Here is a 14,639-nt window from a genome sequence, read left to right on the forward strand (position 1 = left end):
AATTCTTCATGACTTAGGGCTACAGCCATCATCAGACCATGGCCATCAGACCATCAGCATCTTGCTGTGTGAAACAGTCCCATGAACAGAGTTTTTCAACTGAGATCTTTCTTTTTAATCAGGTTTAAGGGTAGTTTTGGAAAAAGAAACAGCAGGGAAAGTCTATCTACTTTTATGTGTTTTGAGAAGTTGATGGGACAGATGCAAGTAGTGAAGTGTCTCAGACTTATCTAATGACACACTTTGTATACAACCCAAAAGCTGAAAGTGATTAAAATATATACACAAAAGATACATCATAATTGTATAAAGGTTAGCAGGCAAATTTATTTACACTGTTTAATATTAGGGTTTGTTTTTCTGGAAAACCACACTGCATCAAAAATGCCAGAGTTGCCAAACTGGAGCTGAACTTTGAAATTGTGATCTGTCACCAGGAGACTTCCCGTGTGACCTTGGGGAGATCTTTTCACCTCTCTGTGCCTCAATCCTCCATCGTCTGGAACAAGCATGTAAATAATTAAGAGCAGGAAGAGGGAATAAGCTTCTTTCTTCCACCCACCTCTTGCTCCTGCCTTGTCTATTTAGATTGAAAGGACTTCAGGGAGGGGACTAAATACCCTGTTCTTTTAGCACTGCATGCAAAATGAAGCCTGATCTAAATGAGGGCCCAGAAGAGCTGTTGTAAACTGTGGTAAATAGTCCAGCCTGCCTTTTAAAGCTTTATTACCTTGCAAATATGAACGTGGCATTTCCGTCTCTAATTCCAAATGCTACTGTGATAAAAGCTCATAAGAAGAGAGAAGGATCCTGTCCAAAGAAGACACAATGCAGTGGTGAACGTTCCTCACAACAGGCACTGGCAGGACAAGGACCTTTGGTTATGGTCCAGGAATTAAAAAACCTTGCTCTGGTCCTTCCCTAATCTCTCCAGAACCTTTTCATCTCCCTTCCTCCCTATTTCCTTAAATTTCAGCTGTGCATGTTCCCGTTGTGACTATAGATTTTCTTACCCTTACATTTCATTGTATAATTATTTACCTCCAGCTCCCATTGCAACTGTAATTTCAAAGTCTTGAATTGATTTTCTTACAGCAAGCTGCTACCTCAAGTGTCATGTGGATGGCTTAACTAATTTCTTTCCCTCCAGGGGACTCTTTGCAACATCAAACAATGTAAAGAAGCGAAGTAGGCTGCAGTTAGACAGTGATTTAAAGCCAGCATGGGTCTGGTACCGATCTGCTGCCCAGAAAAGCAGGTTGCATCCTTTGCTCACCACCTCTCTCATGCTCACACCATCCTTTGTTTGGCTACTTGGTGAGCCACAGGGAATGAATCCAGTTGTTACTAAACCAGGCAAAATACCTGGCAAAATACCTGGCAAAAAGAAAAAAAATCAATAAAACTTTAAACTAGCCACAACAACAGAATTAAAAAAAGAAAAAAAAAAAAAAAAAGGTAGTCATAGGCAAGCAGAGCTAGGCTCTCTGCCTAGTCACATTTAACCCAGTGACTTACTTGGGAGGACTCTGGAACCCACTATTCTGTTTTCCCTCTTGTGAGAGAGACTTAATCATGTGTGATGAGGAACCTAAAGCTTTCTGGATTTTCCCCCCAGTGGAACTAATTGCATACCATTCAGTGTTTTGCTTCTACTTTCTTCCTTTACAGCTAGAAAGATGTAATGTTCCAGCACTAGATGAAAACACTGTTTGCTATTATTCCGTATTTTGCTTGCCTTGGTCCTGGAGGAATTCCAAGAAATCACTTCCTTCTGTGCTCAGCAGCAGTGGCCGCTTGTACACCCAGATTTTCAGTCTGTGTGTTCCGTGGGTCTGAGGAAAAGGAAAATATCGTCTGACTCTTTTTGCTACTTACAGTGCCAGATGTGCTTATGACTCCAACACGGCATGAAACTACATTCACGCTTATTACCATTTTTAAGGGATGCCCTACTGGGACATCGCGAAATAGTGTGATGTGGGTCTGGCCGAAGCCAAGGGAGAGGGAGGAGGCGCGGTGGTAGTGGCTCTGCTCAGGTTACGTTCCTTGTTGCCCTGCCTCATGTTACATCCCTTATTCCTGCCAAGGCATCCCTCTGTGGTTCCAGGCGGGATTCGTCCAACCACCAAAAATCCAACCGGAGTCAGCCCCAGGGCAGAAATCAGAGAGGGCAAAAATCAGATACCTCTGACTAAGGAGATACCCCCAACTTGAGCAACCTCTCCCTGGAAGATCAGGTAAAATGCTTTATTTTTGCCGTATTTTAACCTCGCTTACTGCGATTCTGGCCGAGCCTGTGGCTCTGTGGCGCTTAGGCACCAAGAGCCCCGCTGTCTCCTGTGGAAGTGAGCGGTGGTGATGCTGCCGAAGCCACCAGTGACCAGTGACCAGTGTCCAGTGTCGCCCGGCCACCCCCGGCCCCGGCAGCGCAACCGCTCCGGGCGGCGCGCCCCGCGCGGACACAGCGCCGGTAACGGGCCCTGCGCCACTGCAGAGCCGGGGCGGAGCGGCGACATCCTTGAGACTCCGTCCTTGGCGGCGATTGAGCGCGGCCGCCGCCTCCCCCCGACCCCGCCGCCCGGCCCGCCCCTTCCGCTGCGGAGTGCTCATTGCCCGAGCCCCGCACACCGCGCTCTCCTCGCCGCTCCTGCTGCCCGGTGCGTACGGGGAGACCCGTACGGGACGGGGGGTGCTGGAGGGCCGCCCAGGCGGCCTGTCCCTTCTCCCTCGGGCGGCTTGGTCCCGCCGGGGTTTTCCCCTTCCCGCGGGCCGAGCATCCCTGCGTAGAGGACGGGTGATGCGTGGGGGGCCGGAGCTGGGCCTGGCTCCCGAGGGTTCGGGTTTGGAATGGCCGGAGTCGAGCTGGGGTTCCCGGAGCTTTGGGTTGAGGTTTGGGGCGGCCGGAGCCGGGCTGTGGACCCCGAACGTTGGGGTTTGGGCTGGCCGGAGCCAGGCTGTGGCTCCCGAGGGTTTGGGGTGGCCGGAGCCGGGCTGTGGCTCCCGAGGGTTTGGTGTGGCCGGAGCCGGGCTGTGGACCCCGAACGTTGGGGTTTGGGGTGGCCGGAGCCGGACGGTGGCTCCGGGCTGGTCGCCGGCCGTGCTCCGGCCCCCCAGTGCCGCCCCGGGCCCTGGCTGCCCTGCAGCCTGGCGCGGCTCGTGGAAAGGAGCCGGGGAAATCCCAGCCCGCTCCCGTTGGCTCGTGGAGTCGTGTCCCGGAGCCCCGGTGTACCGAGAGGTGAATGCCCAGAGCCCGGCAGCGCTGGTGGAATTTCACCCTCCGGCGGGCGGCTCTGGGAACGCCGGTATCGAAGTGTGCTGCCGAAATCGCCCCCGTTCAGGCCCTGGCTGGGCACGGGGAGGGCAGGGACCCAAAGCCTCGTGGCCGCGGAGGGTGCGTGGGGGTGGTGTGTGGTGACTCGTGGCTGGGAAGGAGCCCTGCGAGCAAGGGCGGCGTGCCCGGAGATGCCTTATGTAAACCCGGCTGCGGCAGGTGACCCCTCCATTCGCAACATGCCTTTCAGCTCCCTCTGGCCCGCTCTGATCCACGTCTTTCCATCTCTCCTCGCAGAACACCATGGCTACTCTCAAGGACAAGCTGATCAGCCCCATCGCGGAGGGAGCCAAGGTCCCCAACAACAAGATCACGGTTGTGGGGGTTGGCCAGGTTGGGATGGCCGCTGCTATCAGCATCCTTGGGAAGGTACGGCTCAAGGACCTCGTGCTCTCCAAGCCCCTGCTGCTGTCATGCTGTGTGCTGCCTGTTCGTCTTAGCAAAGGGTGGGAAATTTGAGAGGTTGGTACAGGAGTGAACCGTTAGCAGTGACCTACAAGCCTGACCTCCACATTCAGCCTCTCCTTGTTCTCTCACCTTTCTGCCTGTGCTTAGCAGTAAATGTCTCATTACGCAGAGTTATTTTCCAGGCTGCTGGGGAAATGTAGGGAGGAATGGCTCTGAAGCCCCTGCCAAACCTTTCATTCTCATCTTAATTTTTTTATTCTTCCACCACAGAGCTGGAGTTTGCTTGCTGAGGAGCTCTGCTGGGCAAAGAATGGGGACAGAGCAAAAATCTAGATGAAATATAGGATAGGAATCAGGAGCGTTTGCATTTTATTCTTTTAAAGAATGCGTGCCCTAATAGCTGAAAATACTAGTATCCCCTTCAGTATCTTCTTGATTTCTCTTAAGCCCTTTTTACTTGTTTGTATGACTTTATTTTTTCTAGAGGGGTGTTAGCTGGTTTTTAAAAAACTAAAAACAGAGGGCTGGACTTAGAGGTTATTATGACTTTTCCTGTTACTGCTCTGTGGGATATTTTTGTCAAATCTCATGGTGCAGTCTTTGAGCAAAGTAAAGGCTTTTAATCAATGAGGATATCTTGTAGTTTGCACTCTGTTTTTAGAGAATATTGTGAATTAGTTAAATTTGGAAAGACAGATGGAAATTGCAGACTTTTTTTTTTAAGAAGGCATCAACAGATATGCTCTGCTCCCTTGCAGGGGGCAGATCTTAAATCAGGTAGCTCACAGTCGAACAAAAAATCGTGTTTGTACTACTAAACCAGCTGTATTTTGTTTGTAGATGATCCTTCAATGTATTACCCTGAAGATGCATGTTTTAATGCATGCTTAATTATAAAAAAAGAAAGTAAGGGCTTTTAATTGCTGATATTCATGAGCCCTGGCAGCAAGGAAAACCTGACAATAAGAACAGGCCACAGTGAAACTAAGTGTGAAACTGATGTGAAAGTGGCAACTAGTTTTTAAAACAACATATATAAAGAAGAAATTTATTGGAAAAACAGTGATAGTTCATTGTGGTTTTTTATATTTATAATTTTTAAGCACATGGTCTAAAATCAATTGGTTTTGAAGTGCTGTAACCTGTGAGGGAGCCAGGTGATGTTACCACAAATCGAATCTACAATTCAGCATTCATCTGTGTTTAATGCACTGCTCTAAGCAGGATCAAACTCTGTTGTCAGATATCTAAGCACAAAGTTTCACTGTTAGTGAATAGTATGCACCAAACCGAGAGTAAAAACTGGTTTTAAATTCTTCAAGCATGAATGATGACATGGAATTTGTTTCGGCCAGGCTTTTCTTCTTTCTCACAGCTGTAAGCTGCAGTATAAAACATTTCTATAATGCAGCCATCTGGTTCTTGTAACTGAATTAAGAGTCATAGACTCTTTTAGGCTGCAAAAGATCTCTTATGATCATTGAGACCAACCATTAACCCAGCACTGCCAAGTCCACCATGTTCCCAAGTGCCACATCTAAAAGTCTTATAAACACTTCCAGGGATTGTGACCCAACAACTTCCTTGGGCAGTCTGTTTCAATGCCTGACCACCCTTCCAGTGAAGAATTTTTTTGTCCTATCCAATCTAAACCTCCTCTGGCACAGCCTGTGTCCTGTCCCTTGTTCCCTGGGAGCAGAGCCCAATCCCACCTGGCTACACCCTCCTGTGGAGAGCCAGAAGTTTCCCCCTGAGCCTCCTTTTCTCCAGGCTGAGCCCTTCCAGCTCCCTCAGCCACTTGTGATGCTTCAGCCCCTTCTCCATCTCCTTCCCTGGACACAACAGAGAGGGCTCCAGCCCCTCAATATCTTTGTAGTGAGGGAACACAGAATTTGAGGTGAGGCCTCACCAGTGCTAAGCCCACAGTGATGATCAGTGCTCTGGTCCTGCTGGCCACACTGGTGCCATGAAGATTTTTTGCCTTTTTCTTTATACCCCTGTTATACGTTTTTACAACTTCTGTATTCCTGGTGCTTTTTGCCTACATTCTTGGGCTTGTTTGTCAAGCTAAGAGACTAAACATTTTAGAAGCTTTGTATCTAGGGATCAGTGTGCCCCAGACCCCAAGGTCCTCTCCAGAACCCATTCTGTAAACCAAGATAGAACCATCCAGGGGAAGGTTCCTCAGAGAGGGGGGCTCACTCGAGCCTCTCATTGGGGAATCTTTGATAGATATGCTAATTAGTAAAACCTATAATGTTATACTGGGTCTTTTGGGGCATATTCAGGGGAGTGCATTTCGATGCATATGACCTGGACGTGTGCACCTAAGGATCCTTAAAATAAATACCAAGATAAAATCCCTTTTCCCCTTCTAACAGTGTATGACTCTTGATTTTAAGACCAGGAAAAGGCATCAACACCATTCCTGATACAGCCAGAAGAACACCTTTGGCCTTTTTGGCCAGCTGGGCTGGCTCATGTTCAGCCACTGCTGACCAATATGCTGTGGGTTTGACTTGTGCAAGATGCTTGGCTGTAATACTGATGTCAGTTTACTGGTGTGGTATTAAATACATAAATTTGCATGACTCTAAAACTTCCATGTTGGTTATTTTTAGCTCCTGCTCAGTTAGAGGCAAATCACTGATGTTGCCATACTGATTTAGAAATGAAACATTGCCACAGTCACAAATCAGCTGCTCTCAACGAAAATATTTGAAGCTGAGTTTGTGTGAAGCTTCACTCCTGTGTGTGGTAATAAAGAGATGAAATCTCCTCTAGGCAGGTGATGCAAATTCTTGAAACGAGTCACTGGAGAGGTGTTCCAGGTGCTTTTCTGTTTTAGTGAGAATTGGCTCCTGGATCCTGTAGAGTATGGGGAATATTGGTTGCAAGTTCTAGACTGCCAGTCCCGTGTGGTCTGCCTGTGCATGTATAAATCTATCCATAATTGTACATGTGCACACATTATTTCAGATTCTGGTTGCACTAACTTCTTAGTTTAACACCAGTGACTTCACTTAAGGATTCTTTCTCATAGTGTTTAAACAACTGAGAATAATTTTAACGTGCAGGCTATTTTGAAAACAGAAAAAGTACAAATACAGATTCCTATGCTTTTCCTTCATCAGTTAATAAAATCAGCTGCTAAAGGAATCAATGTAGAAAAGCAATTAACTAACATTATTTTAAAGTATGGAATAAAAACTTGGAATATGCCTGCTGTTAAATATATTTTCCACAGGAAAAACTGTGTATTCTTTCACGTTTGAAGTATTCTAGTTGCAAAAAATGGCTTACCTGCCTTCAAATGAGGTGTAGGTATCTAGGAAAATAAAGAGAAGTAGTAGTCTTAATTTCAGTGTAGTTTTTTGCATGGTAAGCCTTTAAGGACAATGGAATTTACCAGGGTAGTAAACGTTTCTGTCAAAAGGCAGTAAATGTTTGCATTAGAGCAGAAAGCCTTTCTCCTCCACCCCCATATTTCAGTGTGTTCCTGTTCTGAGGCTGTATGACATTATCCCAACCTATTCTGGAAAACAAATACGTGGCTAAATCTGTTCTGCAACATAAATACCACACAGTAGCTGCTGTACAGAAAAATAGCTAAAGAATCTGTTTTCTCTCAATTTTAGTATTGAGGAAGTCTGTTCCCATTGTATATTTTTGTGAAATGAATTGACTGATGGTATGTTGAAAGAGAATACTTATTTGATGATTATGTGGTGTCTTCCTTTAGATATTTAAATATTTAAAACAGGCTTAATTTGCTGGATAGATTTAGAGGGTTCCTTACAACTCTGAAAGATGAAACTTTTTTCCAAGGGTAATAACTAAATTAAGAAGAGCTTTCCTAGCAGAGGGTTGGCTGTGCATGCAAACTCCCTACAAATGATACTTTTTTTGGAAAGTCAGTGAGTTTCATGAACCTGTGCTGTAGTAGCCTCTGACTTTGTGAGATACATCAGAACACCGAGGTAGTGTTGTCCCACTGGTTTATTGGGAGAAGAGATGCTTTTCAGATGGGTGAAACGTGTTACTTTAGAATGCTATATGGCTGAGCTCTGGGTTGACTTTAAAATGCATTTGATCTGCTTTGTTGACTCCAAATGTTGTTGTTTTCAGGGTCTTTGTGATGAGCTTGCTCTGGTTGATGTTATGGAGGACAAACTAAAAGGAGAAATGATGGACCTGCAGCATGGGAGCTTGTTCCTTCACACTCACAAGATCGTGGCAGACAAAGGTTCACCTCCATTTCTTTAACACTGATATTCTGTGACTTTGCTTAATAGAGGAGAATTAGTTGTGCAATCCTAAAGAACTCTCAGGATTTGGTATTGAAAATGTGAAGTGTGTCAGTTGCGGTGAGAGTTCAGATGTACACCATAGTGGGAGTGGCTCTTAAGCCAGACTCTCTCTTACATCTCTTTACAATTTGGGGCTTGTTTGGTAAAACTGATTTTAGTGAAACTGTGTGTAGAATAAATAGTATTATTTTCACGGTGGAAATAAGGGTCAGAAAGGTTAAATGTACTCTCAACACCCACATACTGATATATCAGGTCAGTGTTACAAGATGGTGCTGGCTTTCAAACTGATGTCTTGTGGTTTTGGGTTTGAATGCAATGCACAGTGCAGAAGCTCCCTGTAACTCCTGTGTTAACACAGTGCTACTGGAATTAGTGGAATTATTTTAAACCCTCTCTGTATCTGTTCCCCTGTGCTCTGCTTAGACTATGCTGTCACTGCCAACTCCAAGATCGTGGTGGTGACTGCAGGAGTCCGTCAGCAGGAGGGGGAGAGTCGGCTCAACCTGGTGCAGAGGAATGTGAATGTCTTCAAATTCATCATTCCTCAGGTCGTCAAGTACAGCCCCAACTGCACCATCCTGGTGGTTTCCAACCCAGGTAAGGCAGTCTTTTGCTAAATACTTAGAAATTAGCTTTGACAAGGCAAAACTCTAGCTAGTTCTCAGAAAATCTCTTCAAATACAAATTGTTGAAACTTAATAGCTTTTTGTGGACATCTGAGAATACAGACAAAATACTCTGTACTTTCTGATGCTCTCTTTATTCAGAACTTGTCAAGGTGTCCATATTTTAAAAGAATGCTTTGTGATAAATACTTAAGTTCTTTCCATCCTTTGGCTTAAGCAGTAGGAAGTTCAAATTTTTTATCTCTAATAGATAGCTTTTGTGCCTGGATAGGATAGGGCTGTTTTTCAACATGAAGAACTTGCCCTATAGTCGTGGCTGTATTTTCAGGAAAAAGAATTTACGTGTTGAAGCTTATGGTGAAACAAGGGCTGGCTGTACTTCACAGTTCAGTTAAAACAGAAAAAGAGTTAATTATGCATATTTGTGTGTTCATTTGCAAGTATCTCATTGCACTGAGACAGCTTGGATGTTTGGATGTCCAAAGGTGACTGTAAATGTTCTGATGTGCTTTGTAGGGTGTCCCTGTAGGGCTGTCTTTGCTTAATTCAACATCTGAGTGAAGCCAGTACTGAAGAGCTGTGGTGAAGTTACACTGCTTTTAAAGATAACCTGGCAGAGTGGAACCAGTGCATGTGAAGCTTGCTGCTCTGCTTGGAGTTGAGTAATTAGCTGGTGTACAATTAGCCAGTGTTCTGAGCGAATACAGTAACTTGCAGCAGTTTTAAACATTTATCTAAAAATCAAACTGAGACAAAGATCAGGCTGTTCTTGTTCCAGCAAGGATGAATTCAACCTGTAGACTTCTCTCCAGCAGAGCAGCTTCAGGAGGAGAATTGCATGTTGCTTTTTCAGAATTATTTTTATAATCCTTTGTTTTCTTAGTGTGTGGAGTTTTGTCCACAAGTTTTATATATTGAAGGTCACTGTGAGCCCATGAGAAGGGACTTCAGGGGTGTAACCTTGATGCCCTTCCCTGCCCCAGCTGAAGCTGTTGGGAACATGCCACTTGTGAGGTTTGAACGGTGCTTTGGTATCTGAGCAGAGCAAATGATGCATTTCAGATCTGTGTACACAAATGTGTTCCCTCCTGAGAACTGCCTGGCTCCTCAGAGCTGGAGTCATAATTAATTCCTGCAGCCTGGTTATGATTGTTGCTTTGAGCTGTGGATTAGAAGTTTTCTGCTCACATACTTCTGTCTGCCCTACCTAGCTTTGGTTTTTTTTTTTCCTAAAACTGTATTTTTAGAAACACATGCAGCTAAAGCACATTGCTCATCTGGCTTTTCATGCTGCAGAGGTGATAAATGCAGAAACTGCTTGGTGCACAAATCAGGAAATTAAACTGAAGGAATTACCAACTACAAAGAGTATGTAGATCTCAGACTTTTGATTCTGAATTGTTTTACCTATTGTGATGGTGAACTGGAAGAGAACATTTCTTCAGGAAATTGCTGGAATGTTTTAACCATGTGAGATCAGTCCCAGTTCTGCATGCCCTAGGGCTTTAACTGTGACAAAAAATAAGTGTGTCCAACTTTAGCTGGTAGGAATCTAAAGACACCTTTGAATTTTCTTAGGACCCATCAAGCTACTGATCAAAATTTCAAGTAGTGCCTCTATTTTAATGCCCCAAATAGTCAGATCCAAAATTCATTGACCGGTGAGCCCAACTGTGTCCTCCTGATTGCCCTGCTACACTCAGTAAGGTAATTGTTGGAGCATTCTTGATGTGAGTGGAGTTTCATTTGCCATGCATGCTTTTCCTTTCAGTGGATATATTAACCTATGTCACATGGAAGCTGAGTGGGCTGCCAAAAAACCGTGTGATTGGAAGTGGCTGCAATCTGGACACGGCCAGATTCCGTTATCTGATGTCTGAGAGACTTGGGATCCATCCAAGCAGCTGCCATGGCTGGATCTTGGGAGAGCATGGTGATTCCAGTGGTAAGGAGTAGTTCTGACCTCCTTGGGAATGAGCAATATATCAGATGTTGAGGCCTGAGGTGTGTTACAGGATTCTGAAGGAACAGCTGCAGCTGAGCTCAAGTAACTGGTACTTTGCTGTATTTTTATGAATATTAGAGTTGAGAGAAGTCTAGGGAATCTACCTACACATATTTAACAAATGTGAGTGTGGCTGTATGATTAAAGCCTGAACTGAAAAGGCCAATTTTGTGAGTGAAGTTGTGTCCTGAAGGCTACAGCTTGCTCCTCCTCTTTATCCTCAGGAGTACCATTCCATAGCCTGTAGCACAGTTTTCCTCTGAAAGCAGTATCCACACTTGCTAGGTCAATAGCAGAGCTTGTTGCTCTAGCAGTCCAGATTCAGGCTTACAAAATTATCCCTTACCTTATTCCATGACTTCTCTCCTTGCTGTTGAAAGCAAAGATAGTTTTAAAACGTGAAATCAAAGAAGTTTATCTGTCTTAATTCAGTTCCTGTATTTCAAGTCTGAAATGATGCAGCAGAACGTTTATGTAGATTGGTACTGCTTTATATTTTCATGCTGTGTATTTCTAAGGGAGCCACCTCTTCAATGTCCCATTGCATTTGATCGAAGTACAGTGTCTGATGAACAGCAGCAGTTGTTGTAGCCAGCCCTACACCAATGAAAGCTGAGTTTGGCTGAGCACATGCAGAGTTTATCCTGTGTCATTGTCACAGCTGCTTTTGCTTTAAAGTAACTCAGAATTCCTACTTACTTCCCAAGAACAGAGACTGTTCCTGCCTCTAAGCTTCCAGGATGCAGGGAGAGGTGCAAATCCCTGTCTTGATATTCTAAGTTTGCATATTGCTACCCTCTTATTCATGTAAATAAGAATAGACTTCTTGAAGGCTAGCCCTAATACTGATTAGTGAAACTGCAACTACCTCCTTGCTGCAGTTTTGAGTAAAATCTGTTTTAAAAGGCTGGGTAGCTAAGATGTGCCTTTTTACTAGAATTTGATGTTTCTGACTTCAGAAACTTCCACAGTCTGAAAGTTCTGCTGTCACATGTTAAAACTGACCTGTTAAAATGCCAGTACTAAAATGGTCTCATATTTCACTCCCAGAGTTCTCAGATTTAACTGTAGCTAAATAAAAACTTAAAACCTGCCTCAGCCATTGTTGTGGTTCTGGCTGCTCCTACTTGGTTTCCAATTATTTTAGCTAGGAAAAGTGGAGGGGGAGTTGTCAACTGCTCCTGACACTGATGTCCTGCCTCTGTTGCAGTGGCTGTTTGGAGTGGAGTTAATGTGGCAGGGGTTTCCCTCCAGGAGCTGAACCCTGCCATGGGAACTGACAAAGATCCTGAGAACTGGAAGGAGGTCCACAAGCAAGTGGTTGCAAGGTATGATGACCTGAGGGATAATGTGGGTGGATGCCATGCTGACAACAGCTTGTCTGCACTCTGCCTCTACTCTGGTGCAGCTTTTATGCCCTCTTAGGTAGAGGGTTGCTTGAGTGAGTGGGACTGCTGGTTTAAAAACAGAAATGCAGGATTTCAGCTGGTAAGATGTTATCCTGCAGTGAGACAAGCTATTGCATAACAAACCCACTCAAATGCTGGAGCACCTAGAGCTGTGTGTGCTTGTTTTCCCACATGGAGCTGCTTCAGTGGGTAACTTTGTTCAGAGGGCACAAGAGCAGGAAAAGGTAGGATGTTTCTGTGAGCACAGTGTTGGGTTTGGGGAAAATTCTGTTCATGGATGCAGGAGAGTTTGTGTACAGCTGACTACATGTTGCTAAGTCTTTTGTGAAATGAGTGTGCACTCAATGGGATAAAGTGTGTGCAGATGTTGGCTAAAAACCTCAGGATGTAGTGGTGCTTTGACTAAATGTTTGCCTTTTCCATTGTGTCCCTGACTGAAACAGAGAGCTTGTCAGGTATAGGTGTGGTTTTCTACTTAACACTAGGATCTCTTCCTAGATGGGAGCTAATTTTGTTTTCAGCTAATCCTGCGAGAACAACAGGATTCTTTATTATGCATATGGGATAATGTAGACTTTATGCTTTATCTTCTAATGTTGAAACACGTAATTTGGACATTTTAATTCCAAAACTTACAGTGTTTTGCAGGAGTTTGAAAATTTTTAAATGGGTAAGATTCACTGGTTTTAAGACTTGTAATTTGCAGTGTCTTGCGTGAAGACATCTTAATGCAGTTGTATTTCAATGTTTCCTTAGTGCCTACGAGGTGATCAAACTAAAGGGATACACAAACTGGGCTATTGGCCTTAGTGTGGCTGACCTCTGTGAGACCATACTGAAGAACCTGTGCCGGGTTCATTCAGTCTCCACTCTGGTAAAGGTAAGTAGTGGGGGCTAATTGGACACTCTGGCTCATTTTGTTGTTGTGGACAAGCTAAATAGTCTCAATTAGCAACGTGCTAAATGAAGGAAGCTTTGTAAAATGCTCCTTTGAATTTCAAAAAGGAGCTCACTACTGTTGGTTTTTCTAGGCTGACCTCTTTAGCCTGTTCCTCTCACAAGTATGGAGCTGAAAATAAAGTTCTCTATGCGGTACTACCCTTGTGTGAAGCTTTGCCATGTGTGGCATGCAGATTCCTTGAAAGGAAGTTTCAGTGTAAAAGTGGAAGACTTGTTGGAAGCCCATCTGTGATTCCAGGAACCACTGCCTGGCAAAGGTGCTAGGGAGGAGGGCTGTGTCCTTTTATAGCTGGTGTAACTGGCTGCATCTGGTCTGTACTGGCTCCACAACCCCTGCTGCAGCAAGGGCTCTGAGCAGGGGGAACCGCTCCCTCTTTTGACCTGTCCTGAACCTTTGCAGCTCCTTGCTGTATAGAACTAAAAGTGAGAGGTTTGAAGGTGGGGTTTCTGCCACCAGCTGTTTGGTATTGCCAGGCATTCGGTCCAAAACAGCTCTATACCGTTTATTTTCTCAAATACATCGTGGCTGAAATTTTTCTCCAGGTTGTAAAATGATGGATTTTGAGCTCTGCTCTCAGGAGGTTCCCTGCAATGCAAACCAACCCCAGATCCGTGGTGAGGGGCCTGTGTCTGATCTCTTTTGTTTGTGGCAGGGCATGTATGGCATTGAGAATGATGTCTTCTTGAGTCTTCCTGCTGTCCTAAGTGCCTCTGGCCTGACGAGTGTCATCAACCAAAAGCTGAAGGACGATGAGGTGACCCAGCTGAAGAAGAGCGCAGACACACTGTGGAACATCCAGAAGGATATTAAGGATCTGTAACTCATGAATGTTAGGTTCCAGCAATAGGAAAACAGCATGTTGTGTTCAGATGTGGGCTCTACTCACTACACATCTCAATGGTTTAACATTAAATGCTCTTCCAGACTTTCGTCCATGGTAGCTAAACTGACGCTTGCTGTAACGCACAAACCGTACGAACAAATAAAGCAATTTTCAGGCATCTTTGGTTGTCCTAGTGACTCATTTTCAGTATGTCAATTACTTACCTTACACTGGCATTCTCCTTTAATGTTTGCCACAGACTGCATGGGAGTATAGACTTGATGTGTCCTTTTAAAAGGCTAGAAACAAAGTAGTGATAATGAACTGGTGTGATTTCACTAACACCACCTTGCTGCAAGGATTTTCTCAGTCCAAGTGCTGACTAAGTGTAGTTCATTCCCAGAACTGTTTCTGATAGAGAACTTCCTATTTTTTACTGATGGGTAGAGGAAATGGAATGGGCATTTGACTCTGTGCAACCAGCCAGAAATATGCCAGCAATAAGGTTTTGTATGCTACTGGCCTAGAAGGAGTCCCATAGATCCTTCTCTCTTCTGGATTAAGTTCTTTGCTTGTTAATGGTGTCTAGTTTTTTATAATGTTTGGAAAAACAAAATTACTTTCTATTTAGTTATCCAAAATTCAAGACTTTTTCTGGACTGAGGCTGAAATGTTGTAGTTACAGTCTTGTTTATTAAACAAGCCAAGTTGGGTCTTAAATCTCTAAATTTCAGCATGATTGTTAAAATCTTTATATACT

At 44.4% G+C, this 14,639-nt stretch overlaps 1 protein-coding gene and 1 long non-coding RNA gene across 3 annotated transcripts; one reads left to right on the forward strand and one right to left on the reverse strand.

Moving 5' to 3' along the window:
• Positions 1 to 302: 302 nt before the first annotated feature.
• On the reverse strand, positions 303 to 2,556 carry LOC125325173. Its single transcript, XR_007203222.1, has 2 exons — positions 2,281 to 2,556; positions 303 to 1,835 (listed from the first exon to the last, which is right to left on the reverse strand). It is a non-coding gene; the product is annotated as an uncharacterized LOC125325173 (long non-coding RNA).
• On the forward strand, positions 2,044 to 14,057 carry LDHB (lactate dehydrogenase B). 2 transcript variants are annotated; one of them, XM_048301954.1, is made up of 8 exons: positions 2,044 to 2,240; positions 3,572 to 3,703; positions 7,871 to 7,988; positions 8,479 to 8,652; positions 10,453 to 10,626; positions 11,897 to 12,014; positions 12,852 to 12,975; positions 13,709 to 14,057. In XM_048301954.1, exons 2-8 carry the CDS (start codon positions 3,578 to 3,580, stop codon positions 13,874 to 13,876), a joined length of 1,002 nt encoding a protein of 333 aa, XP_048157911.1. In that variant the 5' UTR covers positions 2,044 to 2,240; positions 3,572 to 3,577; the 3' UTR covers positions 13,877 to 14,057. The 2 variants fall into 2 exon arrangements, with proteins under 2 accessions (XP_048157911.1, XP_048157910.1); XM_048301953.1 differs by lacking the exon at positions 2,044 to 2,240 and adding an exon at positions 2,557 to 2,660.
• The last annotated feature ends 582 nt before the right edge of the window (positions 14,058 to 14,639 follow it).

The sequence above is a fragment of the Corvus hawaiiensis genome, chromosome 4, assembly GCF_020740725.1.
Source record: "Corvus hawaiiensis isolate bCorHaw1 chromosome 4, bCorHaw1.pri.cur, whole genome shotgun sequence".
Lineage (NCBI taxonomy): Eukaryota > Metazoa > Chordata > Aves > Passeriformes > Corvidae > Corvus > Corvus hawaiiensis.

Excerpts from the sequence above, each read along its gene's own strand:
- LDHB (XM_048301954.1), top strand. The coding sequence starts at position 3,578 with ATGGCTACTCTCAAGGACAAGCTGATCAGCCCCATCGCGGAGGGAGCC. Across the intron at positions 10,627-11,896 it reads AGAGCATGGTGATTCCAGTG|TGGCTGTTTGGAGTGGAGTT; the intron begins GTAAGGAGTAGT and ends CCTCTGTTGCAG. Across the intron at positions 12,015-12,851 it reads CACAAGCAAGTGGTTGCAAG|TGCCTACGAGGTGATCAAAC; the intron begins GTATGATGACCT and ends ATGTTTCCTTAG.